We start from the raw sequence: 20,704 nt of genomic DNA on the forward strand, positions 1-20,704 counted from the left end.
AACATACTACATGGAGTATCTGATGTTGCTTTAAACGAATGGTTAATGCTCCTTACCCCTAGTGGCCTGGACAGATGATTCCTGCTAATCTCTCAGAATTCCTCCCTCCACCTTGCCCTCCTCACACATACACATTCACACGCTGCCCAGGTGTGTCTAACCGGGAAGTTTCCTTGGGGGAAGGGATGGCTGGGGTACTCCAGTGCCTACAGAGGGGAAGGAAAACCTAGGAAGAAGTGATACATGTAGACCGCATCTGCACAGCCCCCACCCCCGTGCCTCACACTGCCCTGAGGTGGGGAGGAGGACTGACGTTTGATGTGCACAGCTACCTGATCATCTCAGACATTGGTAGGGGAGAAGGCTGAGGTGCCCTGGGCTGCCTCCTCCACCCCAGCCCATCCCAGCTGGCTGCCTCAGTCCACTGCCCACCTTTACCACACACCCTCACACACACACACACAACCTCAATCCTGACCTCTCGGCTCCAGTAGCTGTTGCAGACCCGGAGAGCTCTGGAGACACTTGAGTTCCTATTGATGACCCCCTGGAAGTGGCAGCTGGCATTTCTGAAATGAAAGAAGCAGGTTAGTAGTGACTGAGGCTATGAAGTCCTAATGTCAGGCAGGCATCAGCTCTGGTCTCCAAAGCTAGAGCCAAGGATCCAGGTCATTGATTCCCTAAGGTGGTGTGTGGTCAGGTCCTGAACAATCTGATTTTTGGAAGTTCCCTCTCTCCACATTAGACCAAATTTCTAAAACTGTATCCCATATTTTGCCATGTTTCATTCCCTCTCACTCTCTCTTGACAGATAAAAATATGGATATGGATATAGATACAGTTATAGATAAACTGTCAACAGAAAAAAAATGAACATAAGAGTTGTGAGTTCCAGTTTTATTCAGGGAACTTACTGAGGACTATAGTCCAGGAAACAGTCTCTGAGTAGCTCTGAGAGGACTGCTCCAAAAAGGTTGGGAGAGAAGCTAGTGTATATATACGATTTTGGCTAGAGAATGGGTGCAAACACTCGTCTCTGTAGAAGGTTACTGCTAGTCATGAGGATCAGTACCTTGGTTAATGGTTTTTGTGTTTTTCTATGTGTTGGGAGATAAAAGAATATGGGTTCATTAAAAATTTTTTTTCTGAGATATCTCTAGCTATCTAAGGAGTCTGTTTTTCCAAAGCACAGAGTGCCTTATCCTTTTTTTTGTCCCAAATTCTTTTTCAGGGTATATTGTTGGAAGATAGCTGCAGTGGTTAATTCCACAAGTGGTTCCTTGTGGAACTGGATGGTGGGCAACATTCTTTATATATATATATGTATATTTATGTATGTAAATTAAAACATATAAAAGGGATTATTAATCATTTTTTTGAAATTACTTGTCTATGGATAACTCAAGTACTACAATTTCTTAGCCATCATCAGCCATATCCAGAAATTGTTCTAGAGTAAAAAAATCTAATCCATGAGTGTTTTCAATTATAATGCAGCTGGGAAAAAAAATAGACTGCCATGCTTTGTTTTATATACTTTTAACTTAATATGTATGTTTTTAAAGTTTCCCTCTCATTATTTTGGAGCCAACACTTTCGTTCAGCCTCACACGTTTTTATTGTAATGCCCTCCAAAGGCTTATAAGCCCCATGTTCTGTTCTTATAGCTAAAAATGTCCCCATGTAGTGTCAACACCTGAGGTGCAGACCTGGGGGCTTTGTGATTCACCCTCTGAACCTCAATTAACTGGTCTTTAATTGGGGGGATTAATATCTACACCGGTGGCAAAAAAAGTGGACATTAAGGTGCTTAAAAACCGCTGAAGGGGACTTCCCTGGTGGTCCAGTGGCTAAGACTCTGCGCTCATAATGCAGGCGGCTCGGGTTTGAGCTCTGGTCTGGGAACTAGATCCCACGCGCTACAACTAAAATATCCTGTATGCCGCAATGAAGACTGAAGATCCCACCTGCCGCAATTAAGACCTGGCTCGGCCAAACAAATAAATAAATATTAAACACACACACAGTAATGTGTTTTTTAAAACAATTGTTGTCCTTCTTTCCTTCCCTAGTCACTGTTCTCTGGGGAATGGGCATACTTCAGATTGGTAAGCCTGTCCTGAGGGCAGATTTTTCTGAATATGTATGCCCACCCCTCCACACACAAACACCTGAGCCCCTCTCTCACCTCATGTAGACGCCAGGGGGCACCATGGTGGAGAAGAACTGCTCAGAGGCAGCCAGGAACTCCGGGGAGATGCTGGGGTCCAGGAAAGGGCGGTATCCTGGCCGGAGCGAAGAGGAAATAGGATTGGTAAGATTTAGCCCTTAAATCACCCAACTTCCCCCCGCCCCCACCAAAAAAAGTTCCAGCAAGCTCTCCCTTCCTCCCTCCCCATCCCCTCACCTGCATATTCAGGGGGCATTTTCCGCAGGAAGCTGGGCAGCCACTCATACATGGCGATGTTCTGAGGGTCAAGAGAGGGGAAAGGGGAGGCCAGCGCTGGAGCAGCCAGGCCACGAGGGATCTGAGCTCAAGGAAGGCTTAGGAGGGAGACGAGGACCAGGCAGGGACAGTCACAGGAGACACTCTCAGACAGGAGAGGTGCGGAGGTTCCTGTTCCCCACAAGCAACCAGGGCAGGTGGGTGAGGAGCGGGCTGCGAAATAATAATCAGAAAACCTCCTGCGTGAGGAGCGCTTTGCCTGCTTATCACCCTCAGGGGCTTTTCCTAGATGGCAGCTCTCTGGGCAGGGGAGGGTGGTTTCTGGCGGGGTCGTCCAGGGGAGGGCTCTGGAGTCTCCCGGGGACCAGGCCGTGGGGGACCCACCTGGTAGGTGGCGATGACCCTCTTGCGCGCGTGCTGGAACAGCTCCTCGTCCCCCCAGAGCGGGTACCGCCGGGCCAGCTTCTGCGCCCACAGGTTGTGATAGCGGAACCAGAGCAGACCCAGAGCCTGCAGGAAGGGCTCGCGGTTCCCTCGCTCGGCCCCGAAGGCTGCACGCGCCGCGGGAAAGCAGGGAGGAGATGAGCGCGGGCTGGACCGCGGGGCACCCCTCGCCGTCCCTCGACCGCGCCCCGCCCGGCCCCCGCCGCCTCACCGTATAGCCCCCGCGGCCCGCGGCGGCCAGTGGTGGGATCTGGCGGCATCCACATGAGCAGCGGGGCCTGCGCGGCCCGCGGGAAGGCGGGGTCGGGCCCCGACGCCAGCTGCCCCCCGGAGAAGCTCCGCAGCTCGTCGCTCCAGGAGTGCGAGGAGCCATAGATGGCGCTGCCGTCCAGCCAGCCGGTCACCTCGTTGGTCTGCGGGGACGGCGGGAGGCTGAGCCGGGGGTCGGGCGGCCAGGCGGGTCGGGGAGGGGTGAGGGCCCGCGGCTGTCTTGGGTGCGGCGGGATGGGATCCTCTCCGCGGCTGCCTCGGGTCCCGCCAGCCCCACACCCCCGCCTGCCGCGCTCACCAGGTCCCGGGGGTTGCTGGGGCTCTGTCCGGTCTCGGGGTCCCAGCGACTCCTCTGGAAGGGCAGGACCACGTCCCCGCTCTGGTCGCGGTCGAACACAGGGTCTCCGGGCGGGATGTGGATGTTAAGGAACTCGGCTGGGCAGCCAGACTTTTCCACGCTGACGAGGTCCGATAGCACGTGGTAGCCTGCCAGCAATTGGGGAGGGCTTGGTAGGGCCAGCAGAGGGCCCCTGAGCCGTGTATGTAGACCTTCCCTTCGAGCTTTAAAACACTCAGAAGCCATTACGGGCAAGTCTAAGCCTTGACCTCCCCACCCCTTACCAACCCTTTGTCCAAACTGTTTTCATTGTCAAGTTTGGGCTTCTCCTTGGTAGCTGGGAGGTGCCCGTTGAGTGTGCCTAGGCAGCAGGGCTGGCAGCACTGGCTGTGACATGCAGCTGGAAGCAGCCTGCCCAGAGGGCCTGCCAGCCTCAGTGGGATGCTGCACACTGGAAAGCAAGTATGGGCCCCAGGGATGCCCGACAGGAGCTGAGCGTTCCTGCTCAGAGCCAACAACCCCCAGTCAGTGGGGTCAGGTCCACCTAGCACCCCCATCCTCAGCCTTCGTACCAGAATCAGCACCCTGCCCTGAAGCTGTCCTAGGAGCCACAGGGGCAGAGTGAGAACAGAGTCCCACCATGAGCCCTTCAGGATTATGCCCATGGTCCTCTCTTCCCACTCCTATCAACAGCTTAAGGTGGTGCAGATTTATGCCTCTCTCTTCTCCCCCTGCTCCCACGCCTACCCCACCACCCCATTGACTCCTCTTCCATCTCTCACACCCCTCTCTCAGACCCTCCGTCACTTCTCTCTGTCACTCCCTAATGACACAGAGGTGTCCAGCTGACCCCACAGACCTCCCTTCCCCAGAGGTTGAGGCCCTTACCGAAGAAGACCCCCAGCACTGTGCGGTTTTGCAGCGAGGCCAGCCCTGCAGGGCCCTTCATGGCAGTGTTGCTCAGGGCCCGGGGGTTGGGCAGGTGAGGCTCTCCCAGGGGCTGGTACACGCCATCTGCATAGCTGGCTGGGACCAGACGCTGTAGCCGAGAGCCTAGTGGAGGAGAGGGAGACATAAGGATGAATTCTCAGGGGGCTCCTGGGCCCTTCTCCCAGGCTCCTCTCCAAACCACAGATTCGAAAATCTTAGGAATGAAGGAGCTTTTCTGGGTACCAGCCAGCCCTTGCCCCTTAGTGATGACTACTATCCTGACCTTGCAGCTCTGGTCTCCATTTGGCTCTCACCTACCTTTGCTGCCCCATCTGTGCTCCATGAGGTTGTTGTACCACCCATCAAATCGCTGTACCTCCCATGAAATGGAGTTCTGAGATCCTGTGTGAGAACAGAGGGAAGGGGCAGCTGAGCAAGTCAGTGCACGAGAGGACAGGCTGGGTATGGGTCCAGGGGGCCTGGCACTTGGAGCAGCAGAAAGTGGACACCCAGCACAGTGCAGAAGGAAGGGTACAGAGGGAGATCACCCAGGGGAAAGTGATGTCCAAATTCAAGCCCAATCTTTAAGCTGTTCAGTGGGAAAATATGGCAGGGAGCACTAAAGTTGTGTAACTGGTATCTACTGATAAATGGCCTCAGAGAGGAAGAGGAGGGTGGCGATGGGGCAAGGGAGGCAGGAATCTTCTACTGCCCTCACACCTCAGCTCCCTGGGGACAGAAACTCTTCCCAGCCCTAAAACATCACACAGTGCAAGAGTCAGCCACTCTTCCACCCAGGGAAGAACGTCATTCTGACTCACCTGTGGACAGGGGCAGAATGGAGAGGGGCTTGGCCCTGTCCCGTTGAGCAGAGCTCAGAGCAAGGGTATGAGCCATGGGGCTGAGGCTTTGGGGCCTGTTGCTACTCAGGTCTTTTTCCCAGTTTCTTGGGTGGGATCAGGGACTGACTGGTCGTGTGGATAACCTTGTTGCCTCCTCTTCTGGGGCATTATGTTCCCCACATAATTCCTCCTACTGATTCTATTTTATTCTCCAAAAACTAGGATCTAGGAGGAAGCACTCAGCTGTTGAGGGAAGAACTCAGGCAATGCGGGCAGAAGGAAGAGTGTAGATGTGGAGCAAGGATGCTTCTGGTCAGTAGATCAGATGACCAGCCAGATTCCTTTCTTTAGACTAGGAGGTTACAGGGCTTAGGCTCCCTCTCTGCTCACCTCAGAGAAGAGAGCAAAGAAAAGGACTCTCATCAGCCAGAGAGACTGTCGTTCCACTCAGACCAAGGACAGGATCTCAGAGCTATCTTTCTGCCCCAAGACCTTAGAGCTTGCACATCAGCACACTTATACCCATAAACTCAGCAGGGGATCTGAGACGGAAGATGACTCAGGCTGTGATGTTTGAGCAAAGAATTCAATTAAGGATCCAGGACTTGGAGCAGGAATTAGGGCGGCCATACACATGTGATTTCTAAAATATGATGAGCCAATGGCAGAACAAGGAGGCCACCTCTTGGGTAGGGCATGAGGGAGAATGCCTCTGGGAATAAGAGGCAAGAGCTGGAGGAAAAAATGGAAAATGCAAGGCCCAGGGAAGGAGAGGACTGGGAAGAATGGGACTGTGAGCAGCTTTGGCAAGGCAGAAGCTGCAGGGGCTGTTTCACCATCCTATGGCCTCCAGCCAAGACCCATCATTCCACAGACTTTCTCTGCTTTCTCTTCTTGCATCGCCTACCCCTGATGATCAGGGACTTGATCTTTTACACCTGATTTGTGGCACCTTAAGGCCACTTTTCTCTGCAGAGACCCAGACTACAGAGAATGGCCTCAGATTCTAGTAAGCGGCAGTCCAAAGCTGAAGTAACAAGATGAAACTCTTATGGAACTTATTGGGCTGGTGTCTTTTTTTTTTTTTGGCTGCACACCAAAACTTGCAGGATCTCAATTTCCTGACCAGGGACTGAATCCAGGCCATGGCAGTGAAAGCCAGGAATCCTAACCACTAGGCCACCAAGGAACTCCCAGATCTTAATGGGTTTTGTTTTTATCATATTGTTTTAAGACACTGGTGACTTCGCCTCAGCTTTGGGTCCAATCTGAATCCAAGATTCTTTTTTGTTTTGTGTGTCTAATCAGTCATTTCCTCTATGAGGTGACTTTATGAAAAACAAGAGAAGATAGAGGAGAGAGAAAGGGCCCCCAGATTGTAAGGAATACAACAGGAAGTACTGACACAATTGAAGGCTCTCTAGTTCTGTGTATTTGGGGAAATTTTTCATTTCATTACCATTCATCTAATCAAGAGGCTTGAAATGAGCACTCACCATGTGCAGGGTGCTGTGTTAGCTAGGGACTAGGGACACAAAGTGACACAGCTTGAAAATGACACAGCTTCTGTCCTTGGAGGATCCTGGAGAATCCTGGGTTCCTCTGCTCCTAGCCACGCTTCTCTAGTCTATACTCACCCATGGGCATCCATGGTCCAACCAGGAGTGTCCATACCAGAGCAAAGTGGAAGCTCATGATGAAAATGTTAATAAGGCTCAGGTGTTAGAACACCCTAAAACAGAAACCCTAGAAAAAAAGACAAGAGATGGAGAAAATAAGCTCCAGCAGTTCAGGAGAATCAGGGTCTCTGGAAGCCCCTGGAAATCAAGGCATGGGCGTGGGCCAAGGCCAGGGGACTCACTCTCTTCCAAGAATCTTTTATTCATTCAATGAACATGTGAAAAGCACCCACTACATGGTGGGCACTGACCTAGGCACTGGAGATTAAGTGATACAGCAGACAGAAACCTCTGCCTTCCTGAACTTTACTTTCTAAAATTAATTGGAAACCTTGCCTTTTTTTTTTTTTTTTATCCATGCCATGCAGCTCTCAGAATTCTAGCTTCCTGACCAGGGATTGAACTGATGTCCCTTGCAGTGAAAGTGCAGAGTCTTAACCACTGGACCACCTGGGAAGTCCTGGGAAAACTTGCTTTGACTCGTCTTTCCACAATATGTGTTCCCTGGACACAGTCTTGCTTGTCGGCCAGAACACTGGGTAGAGGCCAGGATGCTGTGCAGTGGCCAGTCCAGTAGTGTGATCTTAGGCAGGTCACTTATCTGCTCTGGACCTTGGTTTCCTCTTCTGGCTATGAGAATATACAAGCCTAAACTGTCTACCTCCTAGCCTGGTTACTAAAATCAAATGTGAGAATGAAGTAGAATTCAAGGCAAGAAAATTGACAAGTGTTATGTAGATATGATATAGAGAGGGTAGGCTGGAGCTTGGCTTCTCTTAGCAGACTCAGAAGGGATGTAGCCCCAGGTGCTCGTGTGTTTGGTGCTGCTCTCTCTCTCTCTCAGGCCAGCACATCACCCGGGAATGATGGGGAAACTGAGGCAGCAGGGGACTCAGGCTACTGAGTCCCTTGAGAAGTGCAAGGCTAGTGAAGACCTCCTAAAGGCAATCTGGAGATTAAACAAACAAACAAAAACAACCTAGGCCCAGTCATAATTCAAAAGCTCAGCATGCCACTCTCTCCACCCCTCAGTGAAGGGCTTTGCATAGTTAAAGCCAAAAGGCTGGACCCGCTGAAGTGGCCACAGTGCCCCTTCCCTGATCTAGGATGTCTTGTCCCTTTCCCTCAGTCACCAGTGTACCAAAAGCATGCAGTGAGCTTTCAGGCCAAGCTAGGGAAACACCTGAAGGGCAAAGTGGACATGCTTCATTACCACTCCTTCTGGGTGGGTAGCCACAACCACTTACTTCCCAACAATCTTGAAAGGAAAGCAGAGCCTTATGACAGGGCAGTGAAGCCCCAGGCAGTGGTAGAACCTGGGAAGAACACAGGTGCCTAGTTCTTTCCCCACATGGCTGCTTTTCAGACCCAAAGTACCAGAGTGGTGAGTTCCCTGGGGTAGGGGAAAGATGAGTCAAGGCCATAGGTACTCCATCTTGGTCCCAAGGGTGGGCGAAAGAGGAAAGCCTGGACTCAAAAAGCCCAAAGTTCCCTCCCTGACATGATGCAGTGGCACCAAGAGGCGCTCCAAAGACAGCCCCTCCGTCCAAGCGAACTAGGCCACCCAACATTCCCATTTCCCGAAAAACCCAGTCTCTGCAAGCCGTGGAGGACAGGTCTTCACAGGCTCATTTTAGCCTCGGGTTAAGAATGGAGGCGCAGCGGCGCCAAAGCTGAAATTCCCCTTCCCTCAGAAAAGTGTGGCGGTGTCACCGCAGTCACCTTCCCCTGAGCTCCCGTGCACGCGCGAGCCCTCCTGGGTCTGACCTGCGGCCGCGGCGTCTCTCGAGCGCTGACTGCTGCTTGGCTCCCGCCGGGCTCGCTGCTGGGCCGGCGACGCGCGCTGAGTCCGGCGCCTTCTCCCTCTCTGCTCGGGGACGAGCAGGGCTGGGGGGTGAAGAGGGGACTGCGCGTCCCAGTTCTAAGGCGGAGCGGGGCGGGGTGGAGTGCCAGGACCCGCCGAGGTGCTCCGAGGAGACCCGGGCGCGCAAGGTGAGACTGCACGGGCTCGCCCAGCTCAGATAGGGTAGACGTCCGGTCAGTGGCGAAGCCACGTGAACGGAGAAAAGAGCGAGTCGGCTTCTAAAAGGTCTGCTGGGGATGGGAGAGGGCCGAAGAGGGGACAGGGTGCGAAGGGGCAGGGGAGACGCTGCCCAATCCTCTCCACGCTGGCGGATAAGACCAAGAGCACCGGTCAACGCGCGCAGAACCAGGCTAGGCGTTCGAGCAAGGCATCCGTCCTAAGACCTTTTAAGAGTCCGTGGTAACATCCACCACCCGGAGTTCGTCGTGAGATCTCGGGGGTCTCACCGCCCTCGAGCCCCGTCCGCGCCCCTCTGGACCCCGGATTGCATCGCTAGGTTTGTGCTAGAACTGCCCGGGGTTGTGCGCCAGGGGCGAGGGGAAGGAGGAGTCGGAGGGCTGGCTGCGGAGTGGACCGTTCTCGCGCACCAGTCCTTTTTCCGTCCCAGGCTGGGTGGGTGCGGGCGCAGCGCCGCAGAGACTGGGGTGCGGTCTGAGAAGGTTGAGAAGTACTTGGAGCTGGAGGGGCGGGGCGGGGGCGAGGGCGGGGGAGGGCGGGAAAGCATCCCGGACCTGGTTTGTCCGGTCATAGTCTATTTAAGTGCAGTAGGAGAAGAGTAGGGGTTGCAAGAAAGCCCCGCCAAGAGAAAGGGCGTGCGCTTTTGGTGACAGGGCGTCCGGACCTGGTTTCTTCTTTATCCCATACCTGGGAGCGCTTCGTGTGAGGTTCCACTACGAAGAGGCGAGCGGCGCCGGCTGCCAGGCACGCACTGTTTCGAAGAGGCAAAGGTAGGAAACAGCAGCCCGGGTTTAAGTGGCGGGTATACTGCTGCGGTCTGTGCGGCCCGGGTGGGTGTCGAAGAGGGCCTTGAAGTGCTGTCCCCGCCCCGGCCCCTAGAGGCGCACTTCCCACATCCGCCCAGGTTCAGATCAAGTGGGAATTCTAAGTATTGTGAGAAACTAAGAGGCAAAGAACAAACAAAACAACAAGAAACTTACTAAGGCCACGAGGTTTACAGATGTAGAATCCTTACCTCGGCTTAACTGGGGTCTAGGTAATTCGGCTGGCAAGATTCAGCACCCCTAGGCTCCTTAATCACCTCAGCCCTTGTTAAGGATTCCTGCCCCAAACCACTTTTCAGATCTTGTTCTATTTCTCCACTTAACGGCCTTCTTTGGTGCAAAAGCACACGTACACGTGCCCACACACCTTCCTGAAGAAAAGAGACTGGGACAGGAATTCTGGACAGGGTCCTTTTAGCCATCCAGAGCTGTGAACTTTGAGTGGGGTCCACCCCAAACAGAGAAATAAACCATCACATTCTAGCAACTAGTATCACTAGTCAGAGTTCTTGACAACTCCAGGCAAGTCACCCACACTCCCTTTGTAGAGAATTGGTCATCTTTACCGGTTCCAGAAGAAGCAGGAGGCAATCAGAGAAAGACTTCAGGAAGAAATCCCTGAGAGGCCACAGAACATTAAGAATGTACAGAAGAACGCTGAAGCTCCAGACTTGCACTAGGCTGTATTTCCTTGAAGACTGTAGCTGTATTTCTTGGCCACCCCTAATACACACAAAAAGGAACCCCACTCTATCCTGTGGTAGGTAGGAATGGGTAATCTTTATCTGAATTGCAACTGAGCATGAGAAATACTTTAGTATTTTAAGAGGAAAGGTGTCCCTTACCTCTCAGGCCAGGTGGCAAAGGAGAAAAGGACAACCCCAGAATGTGGAAATTGGCCCACCCAGTGAGAAAACACCTCAACTTTGTCACAGGGGCCTCTGATGCAGGATTTTTGTGTCTAGATGTTTATGGTACTGAGAACTCCTTCCTTGTTTTGCCTATATTTCTATTTATATGAACCTGTAGGTGTGTATATCTGACCATGCATGCATGCATGCTCAGTTGCTCAGTCGTGTCTGACTCTTTGTGACCCAATGGACTGTAGCCTGCCAGGCTCCTCTGTCCATGAAATTTTTCAGGCAAGAATACTGGAGTGGGTTGTCATTTTCTCCTCCAGGGGATCTTCCCGACCCAGAGATGGAAACTGAGTCTCCTCTGTGCAACCCCATAGACGGCAGCCCACCAGGCTCTCCCGTCCCTGGGATTCTCCAGGCAAGAACACTGGAGTGGGTTGCCATTTCCTTCTCCAATGCATGAAAGTGAAAAGTCAAAGTGAAGTCTCTCAGTCGTGTCTGACTCCTAGGGATCCCGTGGACTGCAGCCTACCAGGCTCCTCCATCCATGGGACCTTCCCGGCAAGAGTACTGGAGTGGGTTGCCATTGCCTTCTCTGTCCAGTTGCCAATTCAGCCAACTCAGACTTGAATTGGCAGGCAGATTCTTTACCACTGAGCCACCTGGAAAGCCTATATCTGACTGTGTCTTTCTTGTGCTTATTTATATTAATATATATTTATATCAGTATAACAATCTGGTAGTCGGCTAAGGGAGAAGTGGCAGATTAAAGATTGACATGAGATTTTTCTAGAAAAAAATTCTACTGTCAGATCCTCCTTGGCAAGCCAGGAAGGAAGATGTCCCCAAGGGAAACCACAAACTGTGTGGAAAAAGCAGGATTGTTGGGTGTGAGGACTTTTCATTTCAGTCCCACCTTTTCATGCAGGAGGCCTATTAAGTTAATGATTAAAGCCAAATTAGGATCAGGGTTATCAAAAATTAACTTTAAATTGGGTTATGTAGATTAAAGAAGACCTAATTCACTAAACTGAACTAGAAGGAACTAAACAAGGCAAGTTTTATTCACCAACTGTCTTTTTGTTTTAGTCATCTTTAATAAATATTTTGGAGAATTGGAAATAAATTAGTGTTGTTCTTCTATACTTGATCCAGAAACCCTTTTGTTAGTGTTTCTTTGAAGCACAATGTTAATAGGGATGAGCCATTCTTATAAAATATTTTATAACCTCCCTTTGAAATAAATTGGAGAAGGAAATGGCAACCCATTCCAGGACTCTTGCCTGGAAAATCCCATGGATGGAGGAGCCTGTCTGGCTACAATCCATGGGGTTGCAAAGAGTTGGACACGACTGAGCGACTTCACTTTCACTTCACTTTGGAATAAATGCAGGAATAATGCTAATACATGACCCTAATCAAAATACATTGCATCATCATTATTTCTTTATATTGCAAATGTTTGGCTTTGAAATTCCAACATATAACATGTACTCTTATTTGACTACTATGTATTCGAACTTGCTTTATCTTCCTATCTTATTAACCAAGATAGTCTACATTTTATAGCATTTCCTTAAAAGTATAGTCTTCCATCAAAATGTAACGGCTTCAGTCTATGTGTCATAAGTTATAAAAGTCTTAGACCAATAAATATCTGTTATAAAATATTAATAAAGTATTACCAACATATATTTTACAAAATAATTTAATCCTCAAACTCTTACTTATCTTTAGCTGGAGTTGAAATGTATGTTTCAGATTCAACTAACATGAACATTCATGCTCTGGAGACTCCAACTATTGGAAGAGGCTTTCTGAAAATTTTGTGAAGCACTAAAAATTGACAGCATGGGTCAAATCCATTCCTGTCCAATCTTTAGCCTCAATGTAGGTGATACTGTTGACTGAGTACAGGAGAGGACAGTGAGGAAGCATAGCTCCCTCTTGTGTGTGAAACAGAAGATGCCACCTGCAGGGAGAGGGATACATTCATACATTCATTCATTCCATCCACAGACTGATTAGCAAGTACATGCTGCATTAGTAAGTTTATCCCCTGATGCAAAGATGGAAAGACAAAGCCCTTGCCCTTTAGGAGATTAGAAGCTAATGGGTTCTAGACGTTCAAACAGAATGCAGTGTAATTACTGTGATTCTGGAGGTATGTTCAAAATGCCATCAGAACATTAGGGGTGGGAACATCTACACTGGCCTGATGACGTCAGGAAACTTCACAGAGGAGGTAACACGAGCCGAGACTTGAAAAGTGAAGAAGAGTTTTCCAAGAGAGCAAGAGCATTCCAGACATAGGAAATAGTATATACAAAGGCATGAAGGCTTGAAAGTGCATGTCAGATTCAGGGAGATGCCAGTAGTTTACAATGGCTAGAGATTAGGCTGCATAAAAGATGGAGATGGAAGTATAGGTGGGATTGGATCACAAAGGACTTTGCATCTGATGATGAGAAGATTAGATTTAACACGGAGCAAAGAAATAAAATGATTATACTTGCTTGTTAGAAAAATTGTCCTGGCACCAGGCCAGATAGAATGAGACAGAATTAGGGCAGAGGCAGTAGTAGGGAAGGAAATACATGGATGGTTTCAAGAAATAGTTAAGAGGTAAAATGGTCCAGGTCTCTGGCTTATTTGATTGATGAGATGGTGATGCCACTGAAGAAACAAAGAGAACAGAATAAAAAGCAGAGTGGAGACACTGAATTCAGTTTGGGACCTGTTAAATCTGAGGCGTTCATGGAACAGCCAAGTGAAAATGTCCACAGGATAGCTGGCCCTTTTGTGTTTCGAGCCCAAGTAGGAAGTCTGTGTGGAGACAGATCTGAGAAGCATCATCCATGAAGGGATGAACTTGCCTAGAAAATCATGAAGAGTTACTAGAAGAAGAAAGCCAAGGCAGAATCCTGGGGAGCATGACTGTTTAAGAGGGGAGAAAGAACTGGCAAAGGGGCCATGAAAGGGATGGCTATAGGCAGGAGACCTAGGAGAATGTGGTGTCATGGAGGCCCAGGGAGGAAGTTAGAAGAAAGAGAAATTACCACGGTGAGGGCAAGAAGGATGAAAAGTGAAAGTTTCCCTTGAAATTTAGCACTTGGTGACCTAATGGGGAAGGATTCCCAAGTGGCTCAGTGGTAAAGAATACACCTGCCAGTGCAGGAGACACAGAAGACTTGGGTTCAATCCCTGGGTAGGGAAGACCCCCTGGAGAAGGGGATGACAACCCGCTTCAGTATTCTTGCCTGGGAAATTCCATAGTCAGAGGAGCCTAGTGGGCTACAGTCCATGGGGTCACAAAGAGTCAGACATGACTGAGTCTCTGGGCTCTGAGCACACATGCACACAACCTAATGGAGAAGCTGGGGTTAGAGAGAAGCCAGATTCACTGGACTGAGGAGATAAGGCAGTGGACACACACAGAAGCTGTTCTTCCCAAAAGCCTGGCTGTGAAAGGGAGAACATGGGACAAGGTAGCAGCTGGAAGGGACCCAAAAGTTCAACGGAAAGAGCTCCTTCTCTTTGTGTTCTTAAAATGGGAGAAATTAAAGCATGTCCTTGAGAGAAAGAGCTGGCAGAGAAAGAGGAGCTGCAAAATCACCAAGAGAAAGGGGGATAACTGATGAGATAGGTGGTGGTGAAGGTGGGCAGGATTGGGGTCAGAGCCTAAGAAGAAAAGATTTCATTCCTCTGGGATGGGAGAGTTGAAGAGTTAAGAGAAAAAGCAAAACTTCATGTTAAAACTGAGGCAGAGGTTATTCGACTTGCCCCAAAGAGAGGTCTGAATCTTTAAATTGTCTCTTTGCCTGATACCATGCTTCCTCCCATAGATAGCACCAGGAGGTGGCCAGCCTAGAAGAAGAGGGAGAGTCTGGGAGCCACAAAATTTAGAACTAGAATGGGTCATGGAGATATCACCATGTCCAATTGCAGATGAAGAAGCTAAGAAACAGAGGAGGTTTTCATTTGTCTGTCTAGTTATAAAATCAGTCAGTAAAGAACTGGAACTAGACCCAGAACTGATTCCAGCCCAGGGTTCACTGTAAGGATTGTCAAAAGAGATAAACGGGGATTAATGAAATGCCCCCCTCCTTCCCAGTCTACTAGCTTCTATTTATTAGTATTATTCTGTTCCAGGTACTATTCTTAACACTTTATAGGCACAATCTAGTTTCATATTCACAATGACCCTATGAAGTTAACATTATCATCATCCCAATTTTTAAAATAACATCAAGTCTCTTTTGAGGTCAAGTAACTTGCAAGAGGCAAAGGCAGAATTAAAATGCAGAGCTTCTAAACTCCTAAACTTATCCTTCCATTGTATCACTTAACAAGACATTGCCTGGTCAAACTATAAATTATGAAGCTTCCTGGGTACCAAGGCCCCAGTACAAATCATAGACAGGAAAATGAGCAGAGCAGGGTTCCTTGATCGTAAGAGGAATTTTTTTTTTTTTTCACATTTTGACATGTCTGAAATTGAGATGTGTCTTACCAACAATGGCTGTTATAGTTTGTTTGTTTTGCTGCACTGCACAGCATATAGAATCTTAGTTCCCCAACCAGGGACTGAACCTGTGCCCCCTGCAATGCAAGCACAGAGTCTTAACCACTGGATCGCCAGGGATGTCCTGGCTGTCATGACTTAATTCGCAGTGATTTTTTTCTCTTTCTTTCTTTGTGATACATACAATAACAGCATCCATTCCATCTGGATTTCACAAGACACAGTTGATTCAGGTATCATTTTCCCAGTATTTCGTCTGCAAATGGACAAACTAGAGCCAAATAGCTTTGAGATCAGGGAACAGACAGAACAGAGCTGAGCCAGGGTTTGAGCTGAAAGGAAGCCTGGGAATTTAAATCAAGGAGAAGAGCGGCTGTTGATGATGTGTGGGTAGAAGGACGTCTGGTCCCGGCACTGTTCCTAGTGGAGGGCGGGCTCCTTCAGTGCTCACTGAGGTGTGCTAGTTCAACTCCGTTGTTCTCCAGTTACCAGTGCAGGAGCCAGGGTGCTCCAGAGAGCTGGTCAGACCGGGGGGCCAGTCCAGGTCTGGGAATCAGCCCTCTGGTGATGTAGCTGGATTACATACACTTGGCAGAGCTCTCTGGCCTTTGTTCCTTTGGGGACTGAGAAGGAAAGCCAACCTTTTTGTAATCTGTACCATCCTCCAGCCTTATGCCTTACCTTGACAGTAAATACAGCTCTTTTTATGCTCTGTGATCTGTCTGCTTGTGCTGGAGGCCTGAGGGAGATAAAAGAGAATTATATTTCCTAAGACAGTCCCAGAGGAAGCGGAGAAGCCTTGAGGGTAGTGGTGGCACTGATTTAGGGGACCTGGGGATTATGAAGGGAGCATGGGGTGACAGAGAATGATTGCCAAGACCTTTATTCTCTCACAGCTAAGGATGGCTGAGGGATAGTGGAATGGTGGTAACAGTGGCGTCTGGTGAGCTCCAGAGAAGAGGGGTCTGGTGTACTCTCTGCTGCATCTCCAGCACCAGGAACAGTGCCTGGCACAGAGAGGGCACTCAGTGAACACCTATTGTTGTTGTAGAGCCTCTGCCTCCCCCGAACAACCCAAAATGGCTGCTTTTGGACACACATTCCCCTTCTACGCTGGGCCCAAGCCGACCTTCCCAACGGACACCACACTGGCCATCATCGTTGCCATCTTTCTGACTTCACTGGTCACCTTCATCATCATTCTGCCAGGCATTCGGGGCAAGATGGTGAGAAACAAAACAAACCCTGCAGACCCCAGCCCCAGAGAGACCTTGACCTTGGGAGGAGGGGTCCAGACTCTCTGGTTACAATCAGATTCAGGAGAGAGAGTCTAGTCCTGAGAAAACATCAGCCACCCTCCCAGCAGAGAGCTCCCCACTCCCTGACAGATAATTACTGAGTATCTGTTCTGGGCCAGGCACTTTGATCTCAGTTGACTGAGTGACCTCAGCTTTAGAGCAAGCACCCTCCCCAAGTCTGGAAAGAGAAGGGGTGGATTTGGAAGGAGGGTGAGGCATCGTGAGCTATCACTCCCGCCCTGTGACACAGAGGCTGTTCTGGATGCTGCGGGTAGTGACCAGCTTGTTCATTGGAGCTGTGATCCTCGGTGAGTGTGAAGGGCAGCTGCCTTGGGCAGCTCCTCCATCCTGTCTCTCCCATCGGGGTGTCCCCACAGCAGCCTTTGCTTCAGGGTGGACTTCTAGACCTCCCTTCCCACATCTCCCTCACCCTGGACTTATTCCCTCATATCTACCCTTTCCCTGAGAGGTGTAAGCCTCCACCATTCTGAACATTTTTATTCAGTGGAAAGGAGGTCAAATGAATGCCTGTGGGGAGAGGTTCTCTGGAGGCTGGAGGGAAAGAATGGTGGAGGGCTTGCTTTGCTTTGGGGATTAGGCAATAGGAAACATAGAAAGTCTCTGTGTTGAAGCTCCCTGTGTTTGCCCCAAACCATTTATTATGTTAGTGTTTCTTCCCCCAGCTGCTTGAGTAGCGCTCCCTAAATGGGGGAAGAGAGGGGAGGGGGAAGAGGAGTATGACCAGGGGAGGGAGATATTGGATTCTGACCCATTTATTCATTTTTTAAAAATTTTATTTTGGGTTGTGCTGGGTCTTCAATGCTGCACAGACTTTATCTTTAGCTGCGGTGAGCAGGGGCTACTCTCTAGTTGCAGTGCATGGGCTTCTTATTGCCGCGGCCTGTCGTTGCGGAGCACAGGCTCTGTAGCATAGGCTCAATAGTTGTGGCGCATGGGCTTAGTTGCTCTGAGGCACGTGGGATCTTCCTGGACCAGGGATTGAATTTGTATCTTCTGCATTGGCAGGCAGCTTCTTTACCACTGTACCACCGGAGAAATCCCACCCCACCCCCATTTATTCATCTCATACATGTCACTGGCAAAATTACTATGACCCAGGCCTTAGGCTGGTTAATGGATACACAATTATGAGCGAAACAGACATGGTCGGTCCCCTTGGTGCTTTCCCCCTGGCTCTAACCCAGCAATGCCCAGGCCTCCCTGAGTTCTTGTGTATCCAACTCCCCAACCCAGCCGTGAATTTCAGTTCTGAGTGGTCTGTGGGCCAGGTGAGCACCAACACGTCCTACAAGGCCTTCAGTTCCCAGTGGATCAGTGCCAACGTTGGGCTGCAGATTGGGCTGGGAGGCGTCAACATCACGCTCACAGGTGAGGGAGGGCTCTTACCTGTGAGGGAGGGCAAGGCGCGGCTCTGTGTCTTTGGGAACTATGCTCAGAGTGGTCTAAAGAGCAATAGGATGCCGGGTGGTAGGAAGGGAAATTCTCAGGCCTTGGAAACAGCCTTCTCTCACTGGAGACCAGAGCCTGGCCCCATCCAGTGTGATAAGCCACTGCCCAGGTACATCTCCACTGTGGCCCTTGGGTCCCTGCTGAGCACAGCTGCCCTCTTCCCCAGGGACCCCAGTGCAGCAGCTGAATGAGACCATTGATTACAACGAGGAGTTCACCTGGCGCCTGGGGGAGAACTACGCTGAGGAGTATGCCAACGCACTGGAGAAGGGGCTGCCAGACCCCGTGCTCTACCTGGCCGAGAAGTTCACCCCACACAGCCCCTGTGGCCTGCATGGCCAGTACCGCCTAGCGGGACACTACACCTCGGCTATGCTGTGGTGAGCCTGGCCGCAGGCCCTGCTGGCCTAGACTCAGGAATGGGGCTTCCACCCATCTCTCCTATACTCATGTGGAGATCCCTAGTGAGACAGTCTGGTGCCGGTGATCACAGTACTTGGTTGGGAAGCCCACAGGCAGGAATCCCCACCTCACCTCTTTGGGGTGTCCTTGGGTCCCCGAGCCTCCACCTCAGCCCCTCCAGCTAGAAGTTCGCCCCAAATGAGGCAGAGGTACCAGCCTTCACCAGGTCCTGGCTCTCCAGGGTGGCATTCCTCTGCTGGCTGCTGGCCAACGTGATGCTGTCCATGCCTGTGCTGGTCTACGGTGGCCACATGCTGCTGGCCACAGGTCTCTTCCAGCTGTTGGGACTGCTCTTCTTCTCCACGGCCACATCCCTAACCCCGCCCTGTCCCTTGCGCCTGGGTGCCGCCACGCTGCATACTCACCGTGGGCCTGCCTACTGGATCACGTTGACCACAGGTGAGGCCCTGGGACAGGCAGTGGGGGGCTCAGGGCCAGGGCCCAGAAGGCCCATGGGGTTAAAGGTCTGCCTCTGGGGACCAAGGATGCCTTTCCCCTCTTTAGAGCTCCCTCCCTCTTAGATTCCTTATCCCCAGGCTTCCCTTCCTTGTATTTGTATGTATCTGTCTTTGTCATATCCCTTTTTCCCTAACTCTCTCTTCACCCAGCTCTTCCCAAAATCTTCTGACCTCATGACCCCTCCCTCTTCCCCAAAACACTTTCCCCTATGTCCCCCATTCCTGGAACACTTCTCTGTCCTTGACTCACAGAGTCTTAAATTGCCCTGCAGTTTTCTTCTTTTCTCCTGTGCCACTGTGTCTGCCCCCTTAAGCCATTTCCTATGCCTCCTCCTGTGTGTCCTGCCCTCCTCCCCGTGCTTCTTGGTTTTCAGAGTTCTCTCTCTCTACCCTGGGATGTAACTGAAGGAACACTGGGTTTAGAGTCCAAAAAGTCAGGACAACAGACCCATAACAGACATATGACCTGATACCGATCATCTCTTGGAGCACAAGTTGTCCTGAAGCAGGGATACCAGGCCTCCCTCAGGAGGGGCCTAATGCTCTTAGGAAAATATGTCCTTGGGAGGTGTTCCTATCACTGAGGTGGGATACTTGTTGCTCCATCACCAGGACTGCTGTGTGTGCTGCTGGGTCTGGCCATGGTGGTGGCTCACAGGATGCAGCCCCACAGGCTGAAGGCTTTCTTCAGCCAGAGTGTGGGGGAGGACCCTGTGCTGGAGTTGAATCCCGAGGAAGGGGGACTCCTGAGCCCTCGCTACCGGTCCATCACTGAGAGTCCCGAGCCCCAGGACATCCCTCTGTCAGAGGCTTCCTCCGAGGCCCCCTGCGAGGAGCCTGACTGTGCCCTGTAACCGACTGTGCCCTGTGTTCCTTTCCCTGGTGGCACCTGGACTTCCAATGCGCTCCAGACTTTTCTGGAACCCCCTCCCCCAAAACCACCAGAACTGCCAACAGGCTGGGTTGTATCAGTTCCCAGCCCCAATCTGAAAGTGGAATAGGGAAAGAGGCTCTATCTATTGGTGTTAAAAGTGGAACAAAACAAAAAGCTCTAAGGCAGACATCGAGGCTGCTCATAAACCAGACCAAGCAGAGATTACCTGTTTGTGCCCAGCAACCCTGCTCTCCCCTGGTGCTTTGCCTCAAGGTGGCATTTACTGAGACCCAGCTTCACCCACATAATGACATGTGTGTGTGCGGGGTTACAATGTGATTCTCCTATGGTCCCTCTCATTCTTCTGCATGTCTTTTAATTTCCTTTTTCCTGGGTCCCTTTTATTCTTCTTTTACTGCCCCAGCTGGTGTGATTTCATTAATACAATGAAAGTACTGCAAGGGAGAAGAGACCAAACTTCTTGTCTTAGATCTAATATTAACTGAGTGTGCCACATTCTCTCTGAGCCTCTGTTCTAAATTTGCCAAATAAGATTGTAGGATTTGCCAAGGACCTTAAAAAATTCCCAGGGTTTACATCTTTATGCCTTGCTGACATAGCTTGGCCCTCAGACACCACTACTTTGATGAATAAACTAAATTAGTGAATAAACTCCAAAATAATATTTCTTCCGAGCCCACTCAGCAGAGAGGGATCCCAGGGGGCCAGTGGCAGGGGTTGGGAGATGGGAAGACCTGTCTGGTCACTGCTACCATATCCTTGGGGCAGCTCAGGAGGATGCTGGCTTTGGTTGGTTCTTCCCTGGACTCACTAGGGGGCACCCTCTCCCGGGTTACTCTGCATTTTTCAGACAGATAGAACCCGGCGTGAGTGGCAATGCAGAGAAAGAGTGTACTAGACTACCTCCAACCTAGGGAAGTCTCGTA

At 50.6% G+C, this 20,704-nt stretch overlaps 2 protein-coding genes across 3 annotated transcripts in view; one reads left to right on the forward strand and one right to left on the reverse strand.

Moving 5' to 3' along the window:
* DUOX1 (dual oxidase 1) overlaps nucleotides 1–8,825 on the reverse strand; it is a 32,895-nt gene extending 24,070 nt beyond the window's left edge. The window contains exons 1-10 of the mRNA XM_019967971.2: nucleotides 8,716–8,825; nucleotides 6,907–7,015; nucleotides 4,746–4,829; nucleotides 4,386–4,550; nucleotides 3,459–3,646; nucleotides 3,102–3,303; nucleotides 2,831–2,997; nucleotides 2,408–2,468; nucleotides 2,189–2,285; nucleotides 479–569 (exon numbers count right to left, since the gene is read on the reverse strand). Of these exons, the coding sequence (XP_019823530.2) occupies nucleotides 479–569; nucleotides 2,189–2,285; nucleotides 2,408–2,468; nucleotides 2,831–2,997; nucleotides 3,102–3,303; nucleotides 3,459–3,646; nucleotides 4,386–4,550; nucleotides 4,746–4,829; nucleotides 6,907–6,964 (1,113 nt within the window). The 5' untranslated portion in view covers nucleotides 6,965–7,015; nucleotides 8,716–8,825. The remainder of the gene's footprint in view (nucleotides 1–478; nucleotides 570–2,188; nucleotides 2,286–2,407; nucleotides 2,469–2,830; nucleotides 2,998–3,101; nucleotides 3,304–3,458; nucleotides 3,647–4,385; nucleotides 4,551–4,745; nucleotides 4,830–6,906; nucleotides 7,016–8,715) is intronic.
* A 385-nt stretch (nucleotides 8,826–9,210) lies between these two features.
* Nucleotides 9,211–20,646, forward strand: DUOXA1 (dual oxidase maturation factor 1). 2 transcript variants are annotated; one of them, XM_019968907.2, is made up of 8 exons: nucleotides 9,211–9,308; nucleotides 9,643–9,759; nucleotides 16,247–16,421; nucleotides 16,744–16,801; nucleotides 17,748–17,882; nucleotides 18,130–18,343; nucleotides 18,607–18,824; nucleotides 19,496–20,646. In XM_019968907.2, the coding sequence occupies exons 3-8, from the start codon at nucleotides 16,275–16,277 to the stop codon at nucleotides 19,735–19,737; spliced, it is 1,014 nt and encodes a 337-aa protein (XP_019824466.2). In that variant the 5' UTR covers nucleotides 9,211–9,308; nucleotides 9,643–9,759; nucleotides 16,247–16,274; the 3' UTR covers nucleotides 19,738–20,646. The 2 variants fall into 2 exon arrangements, with proteins under 2 accessions (XP_019824466.2, XP_070653711.1); XM_070797610.1 differs by lacking the exons at nucleotides 9,211–9,308; nucleotides 17,748–17,882 and having other exon boundaries at nucleotides 9,559–9,759.
* The last annotated feature ends 58 nt before the right edge of the window (nucleotides 20,647–20,704 follow it).

The sequence above is a fragment of the Bos indicus genome, chromosome 10 (genome assembly GCF_029378745.1).
Source record: "Bos indicus isolate NIAB-ARS_2022 breed Sahiwal x Tharparkar chromosome 10, NIAB-ARS_B.indTharparkar_mat_pri_1.0, whole genome shotgun sequence".
Classification (NCBI taxonomy): domain Eukaryota; kingdom Metazoa; phylum Chordata; class Mammalia; order Artiodactyla; family Bovidae; genus Bos; species Bos indicus.